The sequence below is a fragment of the Nicotiana sylvestris genome, chromosome 7 (genome assembly GCF_000393655.2).
Source record: "Nicotiana sylvestris chromosome 7, ASM39365v2, whole genome shotgun sequence".
Classification (NCBI taxonomy): domain Eukaryota; kingdom Viridiplantae; phylum Streptophyta; class Magnoliopsida; order Solanales; family Solanaceae; genus Nicotiana; species Nicotiana sylvestris.
In genome coordinates this window covers 117,143,006-117,170,096 of record NC_091063.1, presented here as the reverse complement: position 1 = coordinate 117,170,096, position 27,091 = coordinate 117,143,006, and the positions used below count along the sequence as shown (strand labels likewise).

Below are 27,091 nucleotides of genomic sequence, written 5' to 3'. Positions count from 1 at the left end.
AACAACAACAACAACTCAGTATAATCCCACTTAGTGGGGAAAAGCTTTGAAAAAGAGCCACGACATAACTGACAAAGTTGCTGCCGTATAACCTTGTGGTCACAGGTTCGAACCATAAAAATAGGAGGTTAGAAGAGGATGTAGAAAAGGAAAAGGGCTAAAGGTTGAAGAGAGAATGAGTGAAGTTTTGGTTCAAGTAATCCCTTATTTATAGGGAAATGACGACGAAAATGACGGCGCGTTCAATATTTTTGGGGAAACGGACCGGCGGTGCATTCAATGTTTCTGGGGAAACAAACCGACGGGATGTTTCGATCACTTCAAACGCTTACTTCACGAGCATAACGTCATCACGAGAGGCTCGAGAAAATCAAGGTCAAAGTCGTTTCATATCATTCTATTCCAAGAAACGCGGGGACTATCTGTATACGCTCAAAATCAGGGAAGGCCGATTTTAACACTTCTATGACGTTTCTAGCCCGGCCTCGGTGGACTCGAAGCACATTCTAAGGCTCTTCCCTGAAGCACTCACCTCGAGAGGGTATATCGAAGACTCATCACAACGTACCTCGAGGCAACATGAAAATCGACGACCGCCATAGAAAGGCGGGAAAGCTCCTAAGTACACGTGGTTAGAGCTGACCAGGTCTGCAAGAATAGTACAAATCCGTATTAAGCCATTATACAGCTGTACCAATAATATTTCCTCATTATTATTAGACATATACTATGTTGGGATTCCCCTTCCTATATAAAGGGTACCCTTGTCATTTTGTAAGATATATGAATATTGAATACAATAGAACATTCTCTGCTTTTCTTGCCTAAACGTGCTCAACAATTGCTCTACAGATTCATTACTTGTTCATTTATTATTCCTTTATTGTTCTTCATTTATTGCCCATTCTTAACCGCAAAAGGCTATCTTCGAGGCCTTTCTTCATCAATCGTTCGTTGCTAACTGCCCTAATTAGACCTCGAGCCCCCCTGTTCCAGCCAGCTCGAGGCCCAGTCTTGCGGCAACACTGGTTTGCATATCTTATTCTCTTTACTTACACTTAGCATCTATTGCCTAACAACTAGTATGAAAATAAATTACATATTTTTAGAACCACAAAATCAAATATAATTGTTAATACCATTTTTAAGGTAAACAGATGGTATTATGTACTCCCTCCGATCCACAATAAGTGACCAATTTACTTTTGACACGCCTATTAAAAGAATACTAAATTCTATACAAAAATAACTAGTATTGTTAAACTACCTTTAATTAAATATTTAATGTGAGGAATAAGAATTTCCATTTCTTCGCAATTGGATTGCAAAAATGTAAGAATTACAATTTGTTTTCTATGAATTACAATTTGTTTGGGAATGGATTCCAGCAAACGTAGGGACCCGGATCCGATTAGGAAGACACGTCAGTCCGCCAAGCTACAACGGTGTCGACGGTGTGAACCGGAACTATCACATTCCCATAGCAGGAAATTGAAGGAAGCTTCGTAAAATTGTATTTTGTAGGATAAATACGTGTAAATGCAAACCAAAAAGTATATGTAACTCATACTTCACTCCTCCGCAACTGCCGTTCTGTTTTTTCCTCCCCTTTCATATATATATATATATATATATATATATCCATATTTCCCACTCTGAGAATTGCTATTATTAGCACCATCTCTTCCTCAGATTCTCCTACTGAGGTGGAAGGAAGATCTTCTTTCTTCTCCAATTTGCTGGGTAACTTCTTAGCTCAGTTTTAAATAAAGGGTTTTTGGATGTCCGACTTTTTTTGCTTTCATTTGTACCATTTGATTGATTTCATTTGATAAATCATATACTTCAAACCCATCTCAATTAAATTTAACTTTTACACTTCACTTTTAAATGCTGGCATCTTGCTATTCGTATTACTAATATTGCCCGTGGGCCCGGCCCGAGTGTGTTGATATTACTTCTAAAACTTGCATTTTTATGGAATGTTTTGGTTTTTTTTGTCTTCCTAACTACTTGTTCATCGCTAAGAGGATTTGAATTTTACTTCTAAACCTAGTAACTGCTTAGTGTGAAGTTTTCCTTCCATCTTAGAGGATTTACCATTCCTCCAGCTGATAGTGGATAGATCTTTAGCTGCAATCAATTATTTTGTATTTTGAATCTTCAAAAGCTTGTTATTTTGTCAGAGGATTAGGAGGATGTTTTGAACTGATTAAGCTGCAAGCCAGTGTCATCGTGGTGATAACGTGATGGGAGTATCTGATTGTCTCAAAGTTGAGTTTTGGAGATCCACAGGAGGGATGATTTGGTTGGCTCTGTTGGTGTTGCTATTATCACAAGTGAATGGAAAGGGAGCAGCGGAAGCTTCCAATTACTTAGTCGGGCTTGGAAGCTATGATATTACTGGGCCGGCTGCTGATGTCAACATGATGGGATATGCTAACACGGAACAGATTGCATCAGGCATCCACTTCAGGTTGCGAGCCCGTACCTTCATTGTAGCTGAACCTCAGGGGAGGCGTGTTGCTTTTGTGAACCTTGATGCTTGCATGGCCTCGCAGGTTGTAACCATCAAAGTTCTTGAGAGATTGAAGGCTAGGTACTCATGCCCTCCTTAACTGAATCTGTCAAGCATGAGAAGATGCAAAAACTTAACATCTTGTTATGTTAACTGGATTCAGTTTCATGCTTGATAGTGTAATGAGCACTATTCTTGTTTGATTACAAATTTTTGTGGCATCTTCTGCTTTTGCAGGTATGGGAACCTTTACACAGAACAAAATGTTGCTATTAGTGGGATTCACACCCATGCTGGCCCTGGTGGTTATCTACAATATGTAGTGTATATTGTAACATCTCTTGGTTTTGTCCGTCAATCTTTTGATGCTCTAGTTGATGGGATTGAGCAAAGTATCATACAAGCTCATGAAAACCTCCGACCTGGATCAATATTTGTCAATAAAGGTAAGATGATGTTGATTTCTTCTGTATCTTTTGCTGGATAATGAGACATGGGTTGCAGCTTTAGTTTTCTTCTATTACATCTTAACAATTGTTCATCATGTGTCATTTTACTTTTTGTTCTGATGGTTGGTTGCTGTCCTCTTAGTTGTTTATTGCATGCTGTTTATGCTATTATGTAACGGATAAGTGCTGCCAGGAGAAAGTATATTGGGTAAACATACTGTTTACCTACTTGAATTAGCATGCTGATATTTGGTCTTTTCTTTGATCTTATCCGTCTGGACTATGGTGTTTTTTAAAAAAATATCTGTTACTGTTATATTTATTGCTAGTATTATTTAATCAGCTTTTTTTAGTGGATGGGTTGTGTGCATTTGACTAAATTGCTCAAATACTGTGTCTTTGCTTCTGCTTGTGTTCTTTTCAAGTTTTACACCAGTAAAAAAAAAACTATATATTCCATAGCAGAAACTCTAACAGTTCTTGGGTTATTAACAAGTTCTTCTCAGCATTATACTAATTCAGTTTTGGCTGTCAGGGGAGCTACTGGATGCTGGTGTGAATCGTAGCCCTAGTGCTTATTTGAATAACCCTGCTGGGGAACGTAGTAAATATAAGTATGATGTTGACAAAGAAATGACCCTTTTAAAGTTTGTTGATGATGAATGGGGTCCAGTAGGCAGCTTTAATTGGTTTGCAACTCATGGAACTTCTATGAGTCGAACTAACTCTTTGATTAGTGGGGATAACAAAGGAGCTGCTGCACGGTTTATGGAAGATTGGTTCGATCAGAAAAGTACTGAAATGTCAAACTTTAACATATCTAAAGTGCGTGAACTTCCCCGAAGAGTCTCAAACATCATACCAACTGTTCATGGAAAGCGTAAGTGATCTTTTCCTTTCCATATTACGAATTATCTCAGTAGAGCTAAAGTGCTGAATTGTAATTACTAGTAATTATACTTAGATTGCACTTTCCTCTGAGAATTTTGCACCTTTTATGTGAATCACTTGGGTTTGATTTCCTTTAAACCACAATATTATCTGGATTAACATTAACCTTGGAATTGTTTGACATGAGCTATTCTAGTCTCAATATTGAAGTAATCAAACACATTGTAACACGATTTAACTTAGTTTCCTGTCCTTAGCTGTCTTTTTTTTTTTGATAGGTAAAAGGAAATTTTATTGATAAACTGAATGGGAACAGCCAATACAAAGCAGAGAATCCAATTAATTCTAAAGGATTCCTAAGAGTCTAAAATTACATCCGAATCATTTTCAAAAACAGCAGTGCACCAACTTTTCAAATAATGGATACATCTGTTTGTAACTAAATAAACATTTTCCTCCTTTCTATCAAAGCATCTTCGGTTTCTTCAAGCCAAATGCTCCACGTTATGCACAATGGAATGGTCATCCATATCTTTAGAAAGCTCAACAACAACAAGTTTAACCTTCTTACCCTCAGAATAGTTGTGGCAGTCAGAGAGGCTTCAATTTTTCTCTCCTAATTAAGGTATACGTCTGGATCTCTTGTTTCCTTGAAAGATGGTATCTTCATCTTGATGCTACTAATGTTGTCATCCTCAACTCTAGCTCGTGGTTCCCTTCTTCTTTGATGAATTTCTTCAAACACATCCTCAAAGTCGCCAAACTTATCCTCCCCTTGTTGGGCATTAGGAGCTCGAACAACTTGTCTCCTAACTTGAGACCTTGGGTTTCGATTGACCCTCCTTAAGTCATCTATATTAACAGGGTTTGCCCTCCTTAGCTCAGCTATGGTGGCGTTCATCTCCGCCATTTTATGTGAACATCATTCGGATTGATGTACCATGTTATTCAAGTTAACATTGTTTTCCCCCTTAATATCGCCAACACGTAGGGTCAATCTCTCATCTTCGCTACCATCGTCTTCTTTCCATTCGGCATACTGTAAGTTCAACTTTTCAAGTTGTTGAGGCATAGCTCGTCTCCTTTCTTCATAACTACCTTTCTGTTTGAGACATCTTGAACAAAGATTAGAAGAAATATGTATCTCTTAAGTTTGGCTTTTTCTCAAATATGTATCTCACCTCTCTTGCCTTTTTTCACTCAAAGCAATTCTTGCTCGTTAATCTTTAGATTTATTAATCAACCTTACTAGTCATAACCCGTAGTGATAAGAATAAGAAGTTAGAAAAAAAAAGGAAAGGAAAGTGAAAGACCAAACCTAGAAAGAATAGGAATTGGTTAATAAGAAAAGAAAAAGGAAAGAATTTAAGAAACCCATAACCCAAAAGAATAAGGAAGAAGTTACTTTAATCCTCAAGAATTATGATTCAATCTTCTTGTTTCCTTTCTTGACTTGGAAACCAAATGACACTTGAACTCTCAAAGTAATTGAGCAATAACACTTTTGATTTTCTTTTTTTGGCGGATATTTTAATTTGTTTTTTTTTTATTTGTTCAAGAACCTCCCATGATTATTAAGATTGAAATCTTGGTTACCCGATGCTCTGATACCACTTGATAACATCTCATTAGGGTCCAAGAATTACTAAAGGAAAAATAAAGAAAATCATGAAACGTGCGGAAGCTAGAAGAAAAAAAAGAAACGAAAAAAAGACTGAAATTAAAAATAGATTGAATTCAAGAAAGAGTTTCTAAAATTTAAGAGATCTATTCTTGATGTTGAATCCTAACAACACCAATTAGCTAACGAAAAACTAACCGCCTCTGATAGAAAATTAAAGACAAGTGTAGATTGTGAAACCCGATCCTTTAGAATAACAAGAACAACAATAAACCTAAATCTATCACCTTTCTTGAGTACCTAGAAGTGATCTAAGATTTCGGAAAGAGTTTAATCTTGCCACTGAAGTTGAGTCTGGAAGGTTAAGAATAAATCCAAGAGTAGCGGCACACAAGAGTGCAAGAAGAACCTCCAATTTTTATTGATGATAGTCTGTAATAATCCCTTGGGTAGGTTATACAGGGGGATGAGGAGATCGATGAAGATGTCGCGCACCGTATTGGGGTGGGGTGGATGTAAAAGAGGTTAGCATCTGGAGTCCTATGTGACAAGAAGGTGTCATTGAGGCTCAAAGGTAAGTTCTATAGAGCGGTGTTAGACCAGTCATGTTGTATGGGACAGACTGTTGGCCGGTTAACAACTCGCATATCCAGAGGATGAAAGTAGCAGAAATAAGGATGTTGAGGTGGATGTGCGGGCACACTAGGATGGATAAGCTTAGGAATGAAGATATTCGGGAGAAGATGAGCGCGACCCTGATGGATGACAAGATGCGGGAAGCTAGGCTCAGATGGTTCGGGCACGTGTGGAGGAGAAGTCCAACGCCCCAGTAAGGAGATGTGAGCGGTGAGCTTTGACAAGTATAAGAAGAGGTAGAGAGCGGCCCAAGAAGTATTTGGAAGAGGTGATCAGGCAGGACTTGGCGAGGCTTCGGATTTTCGAGGATATGGCCCTTGATAGGAAAGATTGGAGGTCTAGCATTAGGGTCGTAGGATAGGGGATAACAGAGCTCTTTGCTACTTTGTACCGGGTGAGAGGCTAGTTTGACATGGTTGTGTCCTAGAGTGCTAGTGATTATTGCCGTGTTCATACTTCTCTTTCACTTTTCATAGTATCGAGCCTTTCTTACGTGCTACTGTTATTGTTTTTCATCTATTTTCTGGTACTTTTAATTCTGTTATTATTTCTATGCTTTCTGCTGCTTGTACTTATATGTTGTCTTTTTCATATGCTTGAGCCAAAGGTCTATCGGAAACAGCCTTTCTACCCCTTGGGTTAAGGGTAAGGTCTGCGTATACTCTACCATCCCCATACCCCACCACTTGTGGGATTTTACTGGGTTGTTGTTGTTGTTGATAGCCCGTAATAATCTAAGTTTAAAAACAATCTATCTTTAAAAACAAAGAAGACACCTCTTATATAGGTAGGAGGGGGTCACGAAATTAAGTCTAAAAAAAAGGAAATACAGTCCTAAACTACTTCGGATAACAAGTCCAACTACATTAGGAAAAGGAAAAACACTAGAAAACAAAAACCAAGTCAATCTTGCAAAGTAAGTCCAACAATCTTAGGAAAATGAAAAAATAACCTTAACTACCTAGGAAAGCAATAAAGCTAGTAACAAAATATATGAAAATAAGTTAAAAACCAATTTAGGATATGATCTTGAAAGTCCCAAACCAATCTTGGACAGGATCTTGAAAATTTTGGAAATCTTCAAGACAACTTGCAAGCAATTTGGCACCAACTTCTAGCATGCTCAATGTACCCTTCTTGTGCAGGAAGTACGTCCTTTTTAAGTTCTAAACATGTGGCTTCAGGTAGGACTTTTTGGGCTGCAAGTTTGGACACATTTTAGGTGCCAAATTGATCCAAAAATGGATTGGTTTGGACCTTCTTCAAAGGATGTCTCTTGGGCTCCAATCAATCTCTTCATGGACATGAATTTGGGACATAAAATAATTGTAACACCTAGCTGATTCATGTCCTTTATCCTTGAGCTCTTCCTCCCAATTAACAACTTGTTTATGTGCACTTGAAGTCCAGTGACCTTGTTTTGGAACTCTTTAGCTTGAGATCTTGTTAAAGGCCATATTTGAGATTCCAAACCTTCGTCCTTGTCCTTGAATAGAGTCGAAAATTCTAGGATGCTTCATTTCCTTCCATTATATCCTTTCTCTAGCTAAGTCTGCATTAGTTTCAAGAATTTGTAGATCTTCTGAGACAACTTTTTTTCACGTAATTTTAGGTCTACTCCTTCCCCTTTTAACACCTTCAACTCTGTACTATTTTTTTTTGATAAGGCTTCAATCACCGTACTTTCACACAATGTTGTCAAAGGCTCATTTAAGGCGCGTTTAAGCCCTAAAGCTCAAAAAAGCTCAGGGAGGGCGCTTTGCCTCGCTTAAGTTGCGCTTCAGTGTAGGCAAGGCACCACGACATGCCCCTTATTGCCCATGAGTTCTATCTTGAATGGAGCAATGCTAGATTACAATTATAATCGACAAATAAGTGTATTAGTTGTTGAGAAAAACAATATGAATGAATTTGTTACTTTTCTCTTGAATTACGTGATTCTTCGTGATACACGATTACCTTGTCTTGACTGGCGATTTTCTCTCTCCCATTTCTTTATCCCCGAAATTTCCCCAGCCTTAACGGCCACTCCCATACCCGCCGGCGACCACTCTCCAGGTAAGTCCCCCCCTCGCATCCCATCTCTCTTCTCCAATCTCTCACTACCCCCACCCCCTTCTGTTATCTCTCTCATAACCCCCCCTCTCATCCCCGGTTGGTTCTTCACCCCACTGCCGGAGCGACGCCGGTGGATGTCTGAGCGCCCTCTCTGTTCCTAGTTCTCTGGAACACTGCTCTCCCCATCTCTGGTCATCTCCCCTTCTTTTTCTTCTTCTATCCCCGCCCCCCTTCCCCAAGGAAAACCACAAAGATTTTGTATTGGAGCTCCGACGACCTTTCGGGTTTGGTCCTTTTCGATAGCGGGTTTCCTCGAAAACAGAATTGTCAACACCAGTGGTAGCGGTGACAGCCCTTCTGGTTTTTGGGTCGTGGTATATCTTGTGTTTTCAGGGAAGTTCGCGAACTTGTTGAAGACAAGTTGGACGCACGAGCACTAGCAAAGGAGAGCAACCTGGACGAGCGTCATCAAAGGGTGGTGGGAAGCAGTGCGTGAGCATACAACTACATCAAGTACAGCCAGTCAACACAGGTTTGGTTCTCGGGAGTTGGTACCTCCTGTTCTACAGTTTCCCTTTTGGTGTTAGCTAAATTGCTGTCACTTTAGTTCACAATAGTTCATTCATTCTACAAGTGTACTTGCAGTGACTTGTCTCCTTCTAGTTTGATTCGTTGGCCGTTGGGCACTAGCGAGCCCTCTTTAGATTGGCAGTAGGGGTAAGTGGCTGTAGTCTGGGATGATAGATTAAGGGCATGTCCTCGTGTGGGGCAGAGTGTGGGGCCGGGGTCAGGGTGTGGGACGGGAGGTAGGGGAGGTAGAAGGGGCAAGGGAGCCTATAGGTTGAGAATCGGGTCATGGAACATAGGTTCACTGACGAGTAAGTCCATAGAGTTGGCAAAGATCCTCCAGAAGAGGAAGATTAATATAGCGTATGTCCAGGAGACTAGGTGGGTTGGATCGAGGGCGAGAAACGCGGATGGATATAAGTTATGGTACTCTGGAGTCCATAGGGGTAAGAATGGAGTGGGTATCCTGGTTGATAGCCAGCTTAGAGAGTCGGTGGTTGAGGTCAGAAGGGTGAATGATAGACTAATGACTATTAAATTGGTGGTGGTGAGTGTACTTTAAATGTCATTAGCGCGTATGCACCGCAAGTTGGTTTGAATGAGGAGATTAAAAGGCGTTTTTGGGAGGGGTTGGATGACATCGTTCGTAGTATTCCGCCTTCCGAGAGGTCATTCATAGGAGGAGATTTCAATGGTCATATTGGAGCGTCCGCAGGTGGTTATACTGAGGTACATGGCGGCTTTGGTTTCGGGGAGCGGAACGGAGGGGGCACTTCGCTGTTGGACTTTGCCAAGGCATTCGATCTACTGATTGCAAACTCAAGTTTTCCAAAGCGGGAGGAGCATTTGGTTACTTACCAAAGTTCGGTGGCGAAGACTCAGATTGACTATCTCCTCCTTCGGAGATGCGACAGAAGGTTGTGCGAGGATTGCAAAGTTATCCCAGGTGAGACCCTTGCAACGCAACATAGGCTTTTGGTGATGGACATTGGTATTATGATAAAGAGGAAGAAAAGGTCAGTACGAGGCCGCCCGAGGATTAAGTGGGGCGCCTTGACTGAGGATAAAGCCCAGGAGTTGGCAGGAAGGTTATCGGCAATGGGAGCTTGGAGAAGTAGTGGGGACGCAAACACTATGTGGTCGACGACGGCAGACTGATAAGGAAGGCGGCGGGAGAGGTGTTAGGGATATTTTCTGGACGCACTGGTGGCCACAAAGGAGACTGGTGGTGGAATGCCGGTGTCCAAGGTAAAGTGGAGGCGGCTTACCTGCGATTAGTAGGGAGCACTGGCGAGGAGAAGAGAGCGAACAGAGAGAGATATATGGTTGCTAGGAAGGAGGCGAAGGTGGCAGTAACGGAGGCTAAGACAGCAGCTTTTGCCCGTCTATATGAGGAACTAAGGAACAAAGGCGGGGAGAAGTTATTCCGACTCGCAAAGGTGAGAGAGGACGACTCGGGATCTGGACCAAGTGAGGTGCATAAAAGATGATGACGACAAAGTTTTGATGGGGGAGGATCAGATTAAAAGGAGATGACAGACCTACTTTCATAGACTTCTAAATGAAGAAGGGGATCAGGATATTGTACTAGGTGAATTGAGGAATGCCGACAGCCCCCATGAATTAAGTTATTGTAGGGACATTGAGGTCGATGAGGTCATGGGGGCAATGCGTAAGATGAGGAGGGGCAGAGCTACCGGGCCAGACGAAATTCCGGTTGAACTTTGGAGAGGTGTGGGTAGAGCAGGCTTGGAATGGCTTACTGGGTTGTTTAATGGTATATTCAAGACTAATAGGATGCCTGAAGAGTGGAGGTGGAGTACAATGGTTCCGTTGTACAAGAACAAAGGCGATATCTAGAGCTGTAACAACTATAGGGGTATCAAATTACTGAGTCATACCATGAAAGTCTGGGAGAGAGTGGTAGAAATGAGAGTGCGAAGGACGGTGTCTATTTCAGATAACCAGTTTGGGTTCATGCCGGGGCGATCTACCATAGAAGCTATCCACCTTATTAGGAGGATGGTGGAACAATACAGGGATAAGAAGAAGGATCTCCACATGGTGTTTATCGATCTAGAGAAAACGTACGATAGGGTACCTAGGAAGGTCTTATGGAGCTGCTTAGAGGCTAAAGGGGTCCCGGTTGCATACATTAGGGTGATTAAAGACATGTATGATGGAGCTAAGACTCGGGTTAGGACAGTAGGAGGCGACTCCGAGCATTTTCCGGTTGTTACGGGGTTGCACCAAGGGTCGGCGTTCAGCCCTTTCCTATTTGCCCTGGTGATGGATGCCATAACGCATAATATTCAAGGGGAGGTGCCATGGTGCATGCTATTTGCTGATGACATAGTCCTAATTGACGAGACACGGCGCGACGTCAATGAGAGGCTAGAGGTTTGGAGACAGGCCTTTGAGTCTAAAGGTTTCAGGTTAAGCAGGACGAAGACGGAATACCTCGAGTGCAAATTTGGGGACGAGCCGACGGACGCGGGAGTAGAAGTGAGGCTTGACTCTCAAGTCATACCTAAGAGGGGTAGTTTCAAGTACCTTGGGTCAGTTATTCAGGGGATCGGGGAGATCGACGAGGATGTCACACACCGTATAGGGGTGGGGTGGATGAAGTGGAAGTTAGCGACGGGAGTTCTGTGTGACAAGAAAGTGCCACCGTTACTAAAAGGTGAGTCTTATAGAGCAGTAGTTAGACCTGCCATGTTGTACGGTACCGAGTGTTGGCCGATTAAGAAATTACACATCCAGAAGATGCAAGTAGCAGAGATGAGGATGTTGAGGTGGATGTGCGGGCATACAAGGATGGATAAGATTAGGAATGAAGATATTCGAAAGAGGGTGGACGTGGCCCCCATAGAGGACAAGATGCGGGAAGCACGACTTAGATAGTTCGGGCACATTCAGAGCAGGAGCACTGATGCACCTGTGAGGAGGTGTGAGCGATTGGCGGTGGTGGGTACGAGAAGAGGTAGAGGGAGACCTAAGAAGTATTAGGGAGAGGTGATCAAGCGGGACATGGCGCGACTTAGGATTACTGAGGACATGGCCCTAGACAGGGAATTGTGGAGGTCGAACATTAAGGTTGAAGGTTAGGGGAAGTTGTGAATATTTCTACAGCGTACTAGAGTGAGCCTAGCCAGTTAGGAGTTGGGCTTAGGATGCTACTGGTCAGCTACTGATGCAGGGCTTTATGCGCTGGGTATTAGTTTACCTTCCATCTCGCTCGTATTTACTATATTCTCTTATATTGTTGTTATTTTGCTATTTTAGGCTCCTTTATGTTATGTTATGTATTTTATGGTATTTTATTATGAGTCTACCGATGATACTAATATATCGTCACTTGGTGCTTTCTAGAGCTGAGGGTCTCCTGGAAACAGCCTCTCTACCCCTCGGGGTAGGGGTAAGGTCTGCGTACATACTACCCTCCCCAGACCCCACTTGTGGGATTATACTGGGCTGTTGTTGTCTCTTGAATTACGTATATATTTTTATTTTTTTCTTGCGTTACGCCTTATTTTAACTAAAGCCCCCACTTAAATTGCGCTTTGCGCTTAAAACCCAATTGACCTAGAGCGCATTTTAGAGCATTTCGCCTTTGACAACATTGCTTTCACACCTATGGAGCTGTGCATATGTAGGCCGAGGCAGGATATGACCAAAACCATCTTGTGAGAAGACACATGAGAAAATATGATATATTGATATTGTATGTGATGCAATACAAGAGGTGCTATTTATAGCTACTCTATATAAAGGGGATACTACTCCTATTCCAATGGGACAATTACATAGCTATCTCTAACACTCCCCTCAAGCCGGAGCATATAAATCATATGTACCGAGCTTGTTACATATATAATCAATGCGAGGACTAGTGAGGGACTTGGTGAAAATATCTGCAAGTTGATCATTCGATCTCACAAACTTCGTAGTAATATCTCCTGAGAGTATCTTTTCTCTGACGAAGTGACAATCAATCTCAATGTGTTTAGTTCTCTCATGAAACACCGGATTTGATGCAATATGAAGTGCAACTTGATTATCGCACACAAGTTCCATCCGACTGATTTCACCAAATTTCAGCTCCTTGAGCAATTGTTTGGTCCAGACTAGTTCACATGTTGTCATAGCCATTGCTCGGTATTCTGCTTCTGCACTAGACTGAGCAACTACATTCTGTTTCTTACTTTTCCAGGACACCAAATTTCCTCATACTAAAACACAATATCCAGACGTAGAACGTCTATCAGAAGGTGATCCTGCCCAATCAGCATCCGAGTACCTAATGATCTGCTCATGACCTCGATCCTCAAACAGTAATCCTTTACCTGGAGCCGATTTTATATACCGGATAATGCGGACAACTGCATCCCAATGACTATCACAGGGAGAATTTATAAACTGACTTACAACACTCACAGGATAAGAAATGTAGGGCCTAGTCACTGTGAGATAATTTAATTTACCAACCAGCCGCCTATAGCTTGCAGGATCGCTAAGCGGCTCCCCCTGTCCAGGCAGAAGTTTAGAATTCGGATCCATCGGCGTGTCAACAGGTCTGCAACCTGTCATCCCTGTTTCCTCAAGAATGTCTAACACATATTTCCTTTGAGAAATAACAATACCTGAGCTAGATTGAGCAACCTCAATACCTAGAAAGTACTTCAATCTGCCTAGATCCTTAGTTTGAAAGTGCTGGAAGAGATGCTGCTTCAGATTAGTAATACCATCCTGATCATTGCCCGTAATAACAATATCATCAACATAGACTACCAGATAAATACATAGACTTGAAGCAGAGTGGCAATAAAACACAGAGTGATCAGCTTCACTACGAGTCATGCCAAACTCCTGGATAACCGTGCTGAACTTACCAAACCAGGCTCGAGGAGACTGCTTTAGACCATAAAGTGACCGACGCAAGCGACATACAAGGCCACGAGACTCCCCCTGAGCAATAAAACCAGGTGGTTGCTCCATATAAACCTCATCCTCAAGATCACCATGAAGAAAGACATTCTTAATGTCCAACTGATAGAGGGGCCAATGACGAACTGCAGCCATGGATAGAAAAAGGCGAACTGATGCCACTTTAGCCACTGGAGAGAAGGTATCACTGTAATCTAGCCCAAATATTTGAGTGTATCCTTTGGCAACAAGACGTGCCTTAAGTCGATCAATCTGGCCATCGGGACCAACTTTGACTGCATAAACCCAACGACAACCAACGGTAGATTTACCTGAAGGAAGAGGAACAAGCTCCCATGTACCACTTGTATGTAAAGCAGACATCTCGTCACTCATAGCCTGTCGCCATCCTGGATGAGACAATGCTTCACCTGTAGACTTAGGGATGGAAACCGAGGACAATGAAGATATAAAAGCATAATGGGGAGATGACAGACGATGATAACTCAAACCAACATAATGAGGATTAGGGTTTAGTGTGGTCCGTATACCTTTTCGAAGTGCAATCGGTGTACTAGGAGCAGGATCCGCAGTAGGAGCCGTGTCAGGTGCAGGACGAGAACCAGATGGGCCTGATGTAGGGCGCGAACGACGATGATAAGTCAAGAGTGGTGTTCCTGTGGCTGGGGAACTAGGAGGGATAACACTGGACTCCTCAAAAGTTGGTATGGGTGAAACCTCTGTGGTTGAAGGTGGAGGAGGATTACTAAACTCCTCAAAAGTCGGTATAGGTAAGACCTCAGATATGTCATGGTGGTCAGCAGAAGTGACATCAGTTGTGAAGAAAGGTTTAGACTCGAAAAATGTGACGTCAGCTGACATAAGGTACCTATGAAGATCAGGTGAATAACAACGATATCCCTTCTGAACACGAGAATAACCAAGGAAGACACACTTGAGAGCACGAGGAGCTAACTTATCTTTCCCCGGGGCTAAGTTATGAACAAAACATGTGCTCCCAAAAACCCGAGGTGGAAGAGGGTATAAGGCTGACTGGGGAAACAATATTGAATGTGGAATCTGACCCTTGATGGGAGATGAAGGCATCCTATTAATCAAATAACAAGCTGTGAGAACTGCATCGCCCCAAAAACGCAGCGGAACACGAGACTCAATTAGAAGTGTGCGAGCAGTCTCAATAAGGTGCCTATTCTTTCTTTCTGCAACCCCATTTTGCTGAGGGGTATAAGGACAAGATGTCTGATGAATAATTCCATGAGAAGACATAAACTGCTGAAACTGAGAAGATACATATTCTAAGGCATTATCACTGCGAAAAATGCGGATAGAGACACCAAATTGGTTTTTGATTTCAGCACAAAAACTCTGGAATATAGAGAATAACTCAGAACGATCTTTCATTAAGAAAAGCCAAGTACATCTTGAGTAATCATCAATAAAGCTAACAAAATAACGAAATCCCAAGGTTGAACTGACTCTACTAGGACCCCATATATCAGAATGAACCAAGGAGAAAACAGACTCTGCATGACTCTCAACACTACGCGTAAAGGAAGCTCGGGTATGTTTCCCAAGCTGACACGACTCACAATCTAATCTAGACAAACTGGATAAACTAGGCACCATCTTTTGAAGTTTGGATAAACTCGGATGTCCTAAACGTCTGTGGATTAGATCTGGAGGATCTGTAACTAGACATGTTGTGGAAGGACTGAGCGAGTTAAGGTAGTAAAGACCTTCTGATTCACGACCTGTACCAATTGTCCGTCCCGTACTGCGGTCCTGCATAATAAAAGAATCATCAATAAAATATATACCACAATTGAGGGCACGAGTCAAACGACTAACAGATGCAAGACTAAAAGGACAACCAGGAACATAAAGAACGGAATCTAGGGTGATAGAAGACAATGGGTTGGCTTGTCCAACTCCTTGTGCCTTAGTTTGACATCCATTGGCTAAAGTAACAGTAGGAAGAGACTGTGAATATACAATATTCGACAAAAGTGATTTATTACCAGAGATATGATCAGAAGCGCCTGAGTCCATGACCCATGGTCCAAGAGTACTAGACTGGGAAACACAAGCAAAAGAATTACCAGCAATAGGAGTGTCAGTCTGGGCAACTGAGGCTACTTGTGGAGATGTTTGCTTACTTGCTCGATACTGAAGGAGCTCATTATATTCTTCTTTAGATACAGAAAAGCCCTGGTTACCTGTAGTCTCGCTCTGAGCAACGTAGGCATTTTTGGGTGGACGGCCATTTAAGGAATAACACATTTCGCGAGTGTGTCCAAGTTTGTGACAATAAGAACACTTGGGTCTAGATCTCCCAAAACGACCGCCTCCTCGTCTATTCTCCATAGCTTGAAATGCCCGAACATCCACTGTCTGGGATGCAAGAACAGAGGAATCAAGTATCTGTGATGAAATCACTGGGTGACTTGGTGCTGCAGCAAGGCGAAGTAATCGAGAGAATAATTCATCAACTGTAGGGACAGTCGGACTCGCCAAAATCTGGTCTCGTACTGAATCAAGATCATGAGGAAGTCCAGCGAGTGTAAGAACTAGAAACATTTTCTGTCGCTGCTCTTGTTGTTTTGACACACTAGCAGAAACTGGCATCAATGTCTCAAATTCCTCCATGACTGCCTGTACCTGACCCAAGTAAGTAGACATATCTAATTCTTGCTTCTTTAAGTTTGTCATCCGTGATATCACATCATAGAAGCGAGATATATCATTAGTGTATAACGTACGAGCCTTTGCCCAAACCAAATAACATGTCTGGAATGGCCGAAACAAAGGCATCAACTTAGAATCAATAGAACGCCACAAGATGCTACATAATTGAGCATCAATTTTTGCCCAAAGCGCTATCGCCTTTTCATCTCCTTCGCTAGACTGTTTAATCAGATGATCTTGCACACCTTGACCTTTACACCACAACTCGACAGATGAAGCCCAAGCTAAGTAGTTTGAACCTCCCATTAAAGGTTCCGAGGTAATCATAACATTAGAGTTTCCAGAACTCATGCTTTTAGACCCAAAAACATCAATTCCCAAAGACATCTTGTAAATTATTACCAAATAAGAGAAATAATCAACTGTAATCCACTGAAAATAGAGTAAGGAACACTGAACCAGAATAGTAAACTACTGTAGCAGTTGGAAAGTTACTGTTGCAGTCGGAAAATATTCAAAGTGGTCGGAATGAAATAAAAACAGTAGGAGTAGGGTCGGAATTACCAGAAGACCCAACTGTTCTGAAGGAACTTTTTCAAAAAATGGCCGGAAGTCAACTTTTTGAAATCAGTATTCACGCCGGAAAAATAAAAAAGTGGTCGGAATTTGGTGTAACCTGGATGGGTAGGCTCGGAATTGCAAGGGAAACAATCTGTCCTGAAGAGTCGTCGCCAAAAAATGGCCGGAAGGTGGCCCACGCAACGTTGGAACTTCGCCGGAAAATTTTCTTTGGACAGCTACAGTACCGCCGGAGATTTTCACTGGGATTTGGTCGCCGGACAGTGACTACTCTTGTGGTAGTGTTGTATTTTGTGCACAACACTGACCGAGACAAAGCAGATGCAAAACAACTTTGAAAGTCGCCGGAAAAAAAGGGTTCCGGTGACTGATTTTACTTCCCGGAATCGCTGGAATTTATGCACAGCGATAAATCTCTCACGATAGCTCTGATACCATGTGAGAAGGCACGAGAGAAAATATGATATATTGATATTGTATGTGATGCAATACAAGAGGTGCTATTTATAGCTACTCTATACAAAGGGGATACTACTCCTATTCCAATGTGGGACAATTACATAGCTATCTCTAACACATCTCTAGTGACCTCTCATTTTATCCTCAATTCGTACTACTTGCACCTTCATCTTGTTTATTCTTGTATGATCGCACATCCATCTTAGCATCCGCATCTTTGCAACACTCATCTTATGAATATGTTGGATTTTAACGGCCCAACATTTACTGCCATATAACATTGTAGGTCTTATTGCTATTTGGGATAGATAGAATAATGTAAATAAGAGCAAGCCCAGAAGCAAAAAATACTATATTGCTGGTGAAGATGTTGAGAAAGTTAATCGTTTCAAGACACTCGTTAATCAGATTTTAACAACATGCAGATCATGAGCTACTAGAACTTGCTGCTTCTTTCCAGTCTTCTCCAGGTAAGCCAGTCACCAGGTTGATGAGTGTAGCCAGACGTGTCAGGAGTGCCTTCAGGTTGGCTGATAGGCCGAGATTTGTTTCTGCTTTTTGTCAAACCAACTGTGGTGACGTCAGTCCCAATGTGCTCGGTGCGTTCTGCATAGACACAGGGCTGCCTTGTGACTTCAATCATAGTACTTGTGGTGGAAAGAACGAGTTATGTTATGGTCGAGGACCAGGGTATGTGTTAATCTATTACTTTTGTTTAGGAAAATTTCCATCTTTGCGTAGTCCTATTTTGGTATTTTGAGCATAATACCATACTTTGCTTATGTGGCAGATACCCAGATGAATTTGAGAGTACACGCATCATTGGGGAGAGGCAATTTAAAAAAGCTGTGGAGCTTTTCAATAAAGCAACAGAGCAAGTAAAGGGGAAGGTTGACTTTCGTCACACCTATGTGGACTTCTCCAATCTCGAGGTGACAATTCCAAAAGAAGGTGCTGGTATTGAGACGGCTAAAACCTGTCCTGCTGCAATGGGGTTTGCATTTGCTGCCGGTACAACTGATGGACCTGGAGCATTTGATTTTCAGCAGGGAGATGACAAGGTATTGAAAAAGAATTCTCTTCTTTATTTGACCTATATCAATCAGAGTGAATGATCTTATTTTATGTTTGCTCATCTTCTGGAATTTTTTTTCAGGGAAATGTTTTTTGGAGGTTGGTGCGGAACTTGCTTAAAAAACCAGGCAGTGAACAAATAAAGTGTCAACATCCCAAGCCCATTTTGCTTGATACTGGTGAAATGAAGGAGCCCTATGATTGGGCAGTAAGCAGCTTTCTTCTTCTTTCCCATACTTTGTAAAATATTTAACAAATATCTGTTCTTCTGCCTCAAGTTTCTATGGGTAAAATACTTGTGTGCTTGTGGTTTCAAGCTAAATTGAATACTTATCTTTTTGTCAGGAAGGGTTTCCTATTAAGTTGCTAAAGCAGTGCCTGATTCAAAAAACATTGTTCAGAATCTCAATTATGTTAAAATCCTTTAGCATTATAGAACACATATTGCTTGCTCTATTGTTCACATTTCAAAATTTGAGGGCACAAGCAGAAATTTGTTTATTATCCTACCACTATCAGTTGACAACTTAGCCTGTACAACTTGAAATCCATAAACTCTGTTGCTTTACCCTTTTAATCTCACTCCAACCATATGCACGTGCACATATAGAGGAGAGAGGGAGAAATAATTGTACCGTCTGTATTTCCTGCTAATGATGAGAAGGTTTGGACTCAGTACTGTTGCTAAGTGAGTAAAAGAAACATTTGGAGTTTGATAAAAGAAAGAGTGAGGGGCTGTCCTGCTCAACAAGATGGTATTTTATGAATTGCTGGTAACACATGATTCATTTGTCTTGCTAATTACTTGCCATACTTGGTCTTTTGGCTTCAACACTTGGAACAATTGCTAAATGAGCAAACCACCTACTACAATACAAGAAGCCTTCTACATGATTTCCTGTTCATAATGTTCAATGATCAGTTCCTTTGTCCTTTTTTTTGCAGCCTTCAATACTTCCTGTTCAGATTCTAACAATAGGGCAGCTGGTTATTCTCAGTGTACCTGGAGGTATCAACCAATGCTTCGAATCTCTTTTCTCATTGGGTTTTCTTTAGACATAACTCGAACTAGCAAGAATGCTTATATGGTTTAGTTTCCCAGTTCCTTACCTTGAACTGATTACATACTGAACATGTTTTTCCGCCTCGTTTTGGTTCCATCAGCTACCATATAATTATTTACTGTATGTTGAATGAGTAACCCTTACAAGTGATCTTTAGTAGGTTCCTCTGAACTTAATTCTGTCCTTTCCATTAAATGCTGACTCTCTGTGGGCGCTGCATACTGTAATGAAGTAATTCTCGATGACTCACATCTCTATGAAAAATATCCCCACTAAGGAATAAAATCTCACCATGGGTGAAAATGAAAAGTAATAAAATGAATCAGAAAATTGATGATAGTGATATTATCAATCTTCAAAGAGAAGGAACTCTGCGGCGCATGCTTGTTACGCGGCGCCGCGGCGCCTTCCTGATGTTCTTTGGAAGGGCAACGTAAGGCTAAGCAACCGATGTCAGTGTGGTTGCTGTCCGCCAATGAGGTCCCCTCCGCATGCTAGACTAGATTGTCAGTGCCGTGCGGGAAAACCAATGTCACGAGCAATTGCGGAAGCTGAGAGAGAATTGGGTTTTGAATGATGATGATGATTTTATTGATGAATGAAAGCTGATTACAAAAGATGCGGTGTCGCGGGAGAGAGACACCAGTACAGAAAATTGATTGCTTGAAAATGTTTGATTGCTTGATTCCCCCTAATAATGCTTAAAAAAAATAAACCAAAGTTACATGACTTGTCCTAATAAAGCTGTAGAAGCACACTGAATGAAAATGATGTAAACTATCCTATAATTACAATGAAAAGGACTTAGTTTATTACAATGTAGAAACAAGTCCGATGGCGGCAACTTTGTCTTGCGGTTCAGGGTCTGCGCGCTTGGTGCTGTTGGCGCGCGCGACACTTGTTGTGTTTGCCTGAGGCTGGGCGCTGGTGTTTGGCATCAGGGTCTGTGCGCGAGGCGCTGCTGGAATGGGCCTGCAGCTGGGCGCTGACGAGGCATCCGGATCTGCGCGCGCGACATTCTCAGTGTGCGCGACGCTGTTGTCATTGACCAGCTGCTGGGCGCTGGCAAGAGGCATCGGTGGGGCGACAGAGGCGCATGCGCGCTTGTCACTTGGCAGCCAAGACCACGTGGCCGACCATGGCGCTCGGCATTGTGAGGCTTGCTAGGTCGCCATGGGGCGCGGCCAAGGGGTCATGGGGCGTGTCTGGAAAGCAGCCCATGACATTCTCCCCCACCTGAGTTGGCGCCGTCCTCGGAGCGTTATGATGATGATGATGATGATTCTGGTGGTTTTTGGTTGGGAGGTCTGTGCCCCTCTGTTCTTTGAGCTTGTTGTTGTAGCGATGTAATGATTTCATGCGGCTGACATGGAAAACTGGATGGATCTTTCACGAGGATGGAGTTTTCACTTGATATGTGGATTTCACAATGCGTTTTTCAATGGGTAGGGGCCCGATGTATTTTTGTTGCAGGCGAGGGTCATGGGTCCTCTCTGCAAACAAGTATCGCTTTGGGATGCATAGCATTACTTTGTCCCCTGCTTGATGTTGGGCAAAGCAAAGATTTTGTTCAGTGAATCTTTTTGCCCGCTCTTGGGCTCTGACGAGATAGCTCCGCACTATCCCCATATTGCGCTCCTATTCGCTCGAGAAGTTAGCACCTCGAGGAGATTTTGGCATGGTAGATGCATTCACTGTTTGCAGGAGGAGCGGTTGCTGTCCGGTAGCAATTTCAAAAGGGCTTTTGTTTGTGTGATGGCTCTTTTGAGAATTGAAACACAGTTGAGCAGCATCCAGGAGCTTCACCCAATGCTTCTGTGATCCGGTTGCAAAGTTGCGGAGATATTCCTCCAGCATGTCATCGAACCGGTCTGTCTGGCCATCCGATGGTGGATGGATGTCTGAGTTGTGACTCAATGTTGACCCAAAGCACCTGAAGAGATGGGTCCAAAAGTTGCTAGTGAAGCGTGAGTCGCGCCTACTAACAATGTCTTTGGGCAAGCCCCAATGTTTGACAATGTGCGAGAAGAAGAGTCGAGCTGTATCTTCTGCTGAGATGTTTTGTGGGGCTGCTATGAATGTTGCATAGTTTGAAAACTGATCTATGACAACCAAGATGGATGCAAGATTACCAACTTGGGGCAATCCCGTGATGAATCTGAGGGAAACACTTTCCCATGGTCTCTGTGGGACATGTAATGGCTGCAAGGGTCCCGTCTGTGATGAATGATTTGACTTGTCCTTGTGGCATGGCTGACAAGTCTTCACACGCCGAGGGGCGTCACCAGTTTTTTGAGGCCGATGACATGATGGCTAATTGTTGCTGCGAAGGGTAGCCGGAACCAGGGGTTCATGTTTGTTGACTACCTTCTCCAACTGCATGGCCGAGATGTTTCCAGCGGCCATCTTTATGGGAATGCATGGTATGGTGCAGGGCTTGGCCCCGTTTTCCCCCATCATCAGGAGCATGTTGGCATATGGTACCAATATGGTGTTGGTTTGCCTCATGAACTCCAAACCCACTATGATGTCGAAGTCATCTATGATTGCTACGCGCAGGTCGATGCTTCCTTTGTATGGGCCAAGTTTCACTGGGACATTTGTAGCTGTTCCACCCAATGTCTGGGGTGGCGAGTTGATAGCCTTGACGCAGCCTTTGCTCTTTTGCACAACTAGACCTAGGCACTCTACCTGAGTTGAAGCCAAGTAGTTGTGGGTAGCGCCCGTGTCTATCAAGGCGTGAAGGGCTTGCCGTTCACTTTCAATTCGACGAACATTAGGGTCCTCACTTGTTTAGGAGGCCTCTCGTCCATCTTTTCCTTCCGTTTCTTGGTGATTGGGACTGAGATTTTCTTAGGACATGCACTGGTCCCCGCTAAGGCATGTGGGATGGAGCCAACAATTGCATTGAAGGCGCCTACCTGGTCTTCTTCTGATGAGTCTGATTCATCTGACTCATCCTCGACAGTTCGATGAGCTTTGATCTTTACGTTTGGGCATTCATTGTTCCAATGTGCCCCGCCGCAATGACAGCATTCTGAGGGAGGCTTTCTCGCCTGATTGTTGTTGATGAATGCAGCACTGTTGCTACTGGAGGGAGGAGTCTTAGTTTTGGATGCACTCCGATCTCCCCCACTTTTGCTTGGGCTACCATTGCTTGGATGGTTCCCATTGAATCCCCCTCGGACAGGCGGTTGGGGCCTGTCGTTCTGAGTTCCCAAGTGATAATCGCCAAGGCATTCTGCAGCTTGAATGGCCTTGGGTAGGGTGTCTACCCGTTGTCTCTGTAGTTCCATACGGGCATGAGCTTTCAAACCTTCTATGAATGCGAAGAGTTTGTCTTTGTCCCCCATAGCATGAGTGCGGAGAATTCGTGCACGTACTCCTGCACTGACTTGGTGTGGCGGAGCTCCCGTAGCCTTCTCCTTGCGTTGTATTCCACATTTTCGGTGAAGAACTGTAGGCGTATGGCTGCCTTCAATTCATCCCATGTCTGGAGCGTATCTTCACCGGCCTTGATGGCTTCGTATTTGACCCGCCACCAAAGTTTGGCATCGCCCTGAAGATACATGGCAGCAGTTGCTGCCCTTTTGGATTCTTCCAAATAGCCCACGACATCGAAGTATTGTTCGATGTCGAAGATGAAATTTTCCACTTCTTTAGCATCCCAGGATCCGTCGTATGGCTTTGGCTCCGGTATCTTAAGTTTTTGTGGAATGGGGGTGAGGTTTGCTGCACCCCTGATGTGGTTGTCGCCTCCTCGAAGTAGGCTCTGTAGGGCAACATTGACAACGTTGAGCTGGCCTGTCAAGTTGTCTATGGTTTGCTGCATGGCAGTTAGTCTGTTTGCCTCTTGTTCCCGATGGGCTAAATCGTCGGCACGCTCCTGTTGGAGGTCCTCAAATTTGCCATGAATATTGGCAGTTTCAATGGCTGCCATTTGTCGGTCATCCTCAGAGTCACGACTGATGTTTGCAATGTCATTTTCCGCCTGCCGCATTCTGCGGTCCAGGTCGTCCAACCTTTGCACTAGGTTGTTGTTTTGATCAGGCACCATATCCACGATGGGTCGTAATCGGTCAACCGTCTCTTCTAGGGGTGCTAGGCGCTCCCCATGATTCACCATGGTCAGAAATGGTGATGATGGCAAATGTGTTCCCTCGTCCGATGTCGAGCCTAGGCTCTGATACCAACTGTTACGCGGCGCCTTCCTGATGTTCTTTGGAAGGGCAACGTAAGGCTAAGCAACCGATGTCAGTGCGGTTGTTGTCCGCCAATAAGGTCCCCACCGCACGCTAGACTAGATTGTCAGTGCCGTGCGGGAAAACCAATGTCACGAGCAATTGCGGAAGCTGAGAGAGAATTGGGTTTTGAATGATGATGATGATTTTATTGATGAATGAAAGCTGATTACAAAAGATGCGGTGTCGAGGGGGAGAGACACCAGTACAGAAATTGATTGCTTGAAAATGTTTGATTGCTTGATCCCCCCTAATAATGCTTAAAAAAAACAAACCAAAGTTACATAACTTGTCCTAATAAAGCTGTAGAAGCACACTGAATGAAAATGATGTAAATTATCCTATAATTACAATGAAAAAGATTTAGTTTATTACAATGTAGAAACAAGTCCGATGGCAACAACTTTGTCTTGCGGGTCAGGGTCTGCGCGCGCGCGCCGTTTGCCTGAGGCTGGGCGCTGATGCTTGGCATCAAGGTCTGTGCACGAGGCGCTGCTGGACTGGGCCTGCAGCTGGGCGCTGGCGAGGCATCCGGATCTGCGCGCGCGGCATTGTCAGTGCGTGCGGCGCTGTTGTCATTGGCCAGCTGCTGGGCGCTGGCGAGAGGCATCGGTGGGGCGACAGAGGCGCATGCGCGCTTGTCACTTGGCACAGCCAAGACCACGGGGCCGACCATGGCGCTAGGCATTGTGAGGCTTGCTAGGCCGCCATGGAGCGCGGCCAAGGGGTCATGGGGCGTGTCTGGAAAGCAGCCCATGACATTATCCTCGGAAGAACAACCCTCACTGTGTAGATGCTTGGAATCCTCTTGTGGTTGCCGCTTCATCGACATTATATAAGTCTATAAAAGGGAAAGAAAGCAGCACTTTCACGCTTAATGAAATTCCATAAGATGAAGCTACGTGGCGGCGGCACCGAAATGGAAGATGATAACCATGGAGCATTTGTATTTATTTTTTTTTTGGGGGGGGGGGAATAGGTGGATCGTTATTATGTGTTGGGTGGGTTTTAATTAGAAATGGGTTGGTCCTTTTTATCCAAAAAGGGCCAGCCACGTGTATTTTTTAAGATGGGACCAAGCCATTTAATGGGGTGGGGGCAAATATGATCCAAAAGTGTGATGGTAGGGGTAGTTATACTAAGAAATTGTAAAGAAGGGTAGATATAGCTTATTTCCGACCATAGAGGGGGTGTCATCTAAGAAATTGAAACGAAGGGCAAGTATAGCTTATTTCTGACAGTAGAGGGGGTAAATTTGACATTTTTCCGATAAAATAGTGCATTTATCATCCTTGAAATTTCTGCCAAATTGTTCAGCATCACCTACGGCATCTAGAAAGAAAGATGTTTTTCTGGTGATTTCTTATGCAGCAGATTCTTAGATTTCTTCTCACACTTGACATAAATCTTCCTTTTATACACACAACAGAATTCAGTACCATGGCAGGAAGACGTCTGCGAGATGCTGTGAAGATGGTGCTCACAAGTGGGGGTACCAAGGAGTTTGATAGCAATATTCATGTTGTGATAGCTGGGTTGACTAATACATATTCGCAATATATAACGACCTTTGAGGAGTACCAGATACAGAGATATGAGGTCAGTTGATTAGATAATATAGTACATTATATTATAAATGTTCAGAGGAAGTCTTGTATAATTGCACATTAGTACAGCCTTCTATACTCGTACATTGCTAAACCTAAAGTAAGTGAACCCTCTATCCCCATCCGATTTGAAGAATCAAGTAAAAAATAAAAGGAATTGGTATCCCATAAAGTAAGGTTGTAAATACAGTCAACAATAAAACTGACTCCAATGATATCTATTCACAATGAGATTAAGCACAAGGAAAATGGATTTTCTTGTGTGGCAAATAAAACGTCTATGATTATCATTTCATAAAAAAGCTTCTTTATACGGCACACTCCTATGACTACGCCTTGATGCTCTTCAAACTCTGAAATCTAGGTTCGTCATTTTAGTTGCAATCGCTCTCTGCTGCTAGCTTATTTCCCCCAGTCTTATTAGGCATAGTCTGTCAATATATCTGGAGAAGATCTCTGAGGAGTTGATTAGTTATTAGAATGTTTGTGGTTTTAGCAACACCAAAAATTTGTTTTTCTGCTTTTCTCTTCTGAAATTAGGTCATTATGGCAAAAAATTAGAGAATCTCTTTTGACATGTTAATATCATCTGTCGGTTGTCTCTTGGAACTAGCATTTCAAATGTACAATAAGTTGCTGTACTGTTGATCTTAACTTTGTGAAATTTTTTTAGGGTGCGTCTACACTGTATGGTCCATATACACTTAGCGCTTACATCCAACAGTTCAAGACTCTAGCAGCTGCTCTCATCACAGGACAGACCTTGCAAGCAGGCCCTCAACCCCCTAATTTGCTAGGAAAGCAGATAGGCTTGTTGCCTCCAGTTGTAATGGATGCGACACCACTTGGTTCCAAATTTGGGGATTTAATTACCGATGTTCCTCAAAGCTCCGCCTTCAAGAGGGGTGACCTTGTCACTGTTTCTTTTTGGTCAGCATGCCCCAGAAATGATCTCATGACTGAGGGTACATTTGCTCTTGTTGAGATTCTTCAAGGAAAGGATACTTGGGTTCCTGCTTATGATGATGATGACTTCTGCCTTCGCTTTATATGGTCAAGACCTGCTAAACTCAGCACTCGAAGTAAGGCGACAATCGAATGGAGAATACCGGATTTAGCTGCTTCAGGTGTATATAGAATCAGGCATTTTGGTGCTGCAAAGGCTCTTTTGGGTTCAGTTAAGCATTTTACAGGTTCATCTAGTGCTTTTGTGGTCGCCTGAAAAGAACCTTGGGGAATTTTCTACGTCATCCAAATTATGTGGTTTCAAATATTACTACTGTATAATTATAATAAGAGACGAACCATTTGTTGTCTTCCAACCATTTCCATTGGTTTTCATGAACCAGCTTGGTAGTTTCGACTTCTACTACATCTTCAGTACTATAGTTTCGACAAGTACTCGGAGTTTTTACCATTTTGTCTCTTGTTTTTTTATCTTGAGGAGAAATTAAGCGACCTGGCTCTTCTAACCAAAATTCTCTTTTGCACTTCATCCTCGACCTGTTACAGAAGAAGTTGTATGCACCATGTGAAGCTTGAAAATGCTATATTGATGGCTACAATGATGAGAAAGGCAATGTAGTATTTAACTTATAAATACTAGCTAGGAGACTTACGGGTATCTTTTAGCGGAAGCTGATTGTCTGTTTCAACCACGGCTTGAATTGCCGGTCTATTCAAAGTGAAAAATTC

The 27,091-nt window shown here is 42.9% G+C and overlaps 1 protein-coding gene across 2 annotated transcripts; it reads left to right on the top strand.

Moving 5' to 3' along the window:
• The first annotated feature begins 1,582 nt into the window (after positions 1-1,582).
• On the top strand, positions 1,583-26,813 carry LOC104231273 (neutral ceramidase 2-like). Of its 2 annotated transcripts, none has more exons than XM_009784239.2 (10): positions 1,583-1,743; positions 2,187-2,599; positions 2,756-2,964; positions 3,503-3,847; positions 17,836-18,100; positions 18,201-18,471; positions 18,567-18,692; positions 19,430-19,493; positions 25,219-25,388; positions 26,070-26,813. In XM_009784239.2, exons 2-10 carry the CDS (start codon positions 2,250-2,252, stop codon positions 26,616-26,618), a joined length of 2,349 nt encoding a protein of 782 aa, XP_009782541.1. In that variant the 5' UTR covers positions 1,583-1,743; positions 2,187-2,249; the 3' UTR covers positions 26,619-26,813. The 2 variants fall into 2 exon arrangements, with proteins under 2 accessions (XP_009782541.1, XP_070006596.1); XM_070150495.1 differs by having other exon boundaries at positions 1,672-1,743; positions 2,171-2,599.
• Positions 26,814-27,091: the final 278 nt, after the last annotated feature.

Coding starts and splice junctions, on each gene's coding strand:
- LOC104231273 (XM_009784239.2), top strand. CDS start 2,250: ATGGGAGTATCTGATTGTCTCAAAGTTGAGTTTTGGAGATCCACAGGA. Junction 3,848..17,835: donor ACCAACTGTTCATGGAAAGC/GTAAGTGATCTT, acceptor AACAACATGCAG/ATCATGAGCTACTAGAACTT. Junction 18,472..18,566: donor TTCAGCAGGGAGATGACAAG/GTATTGAAAAAG, acceptor ATTTTTTTTCAG/GGAAATGTTTTTTGGAGGTT.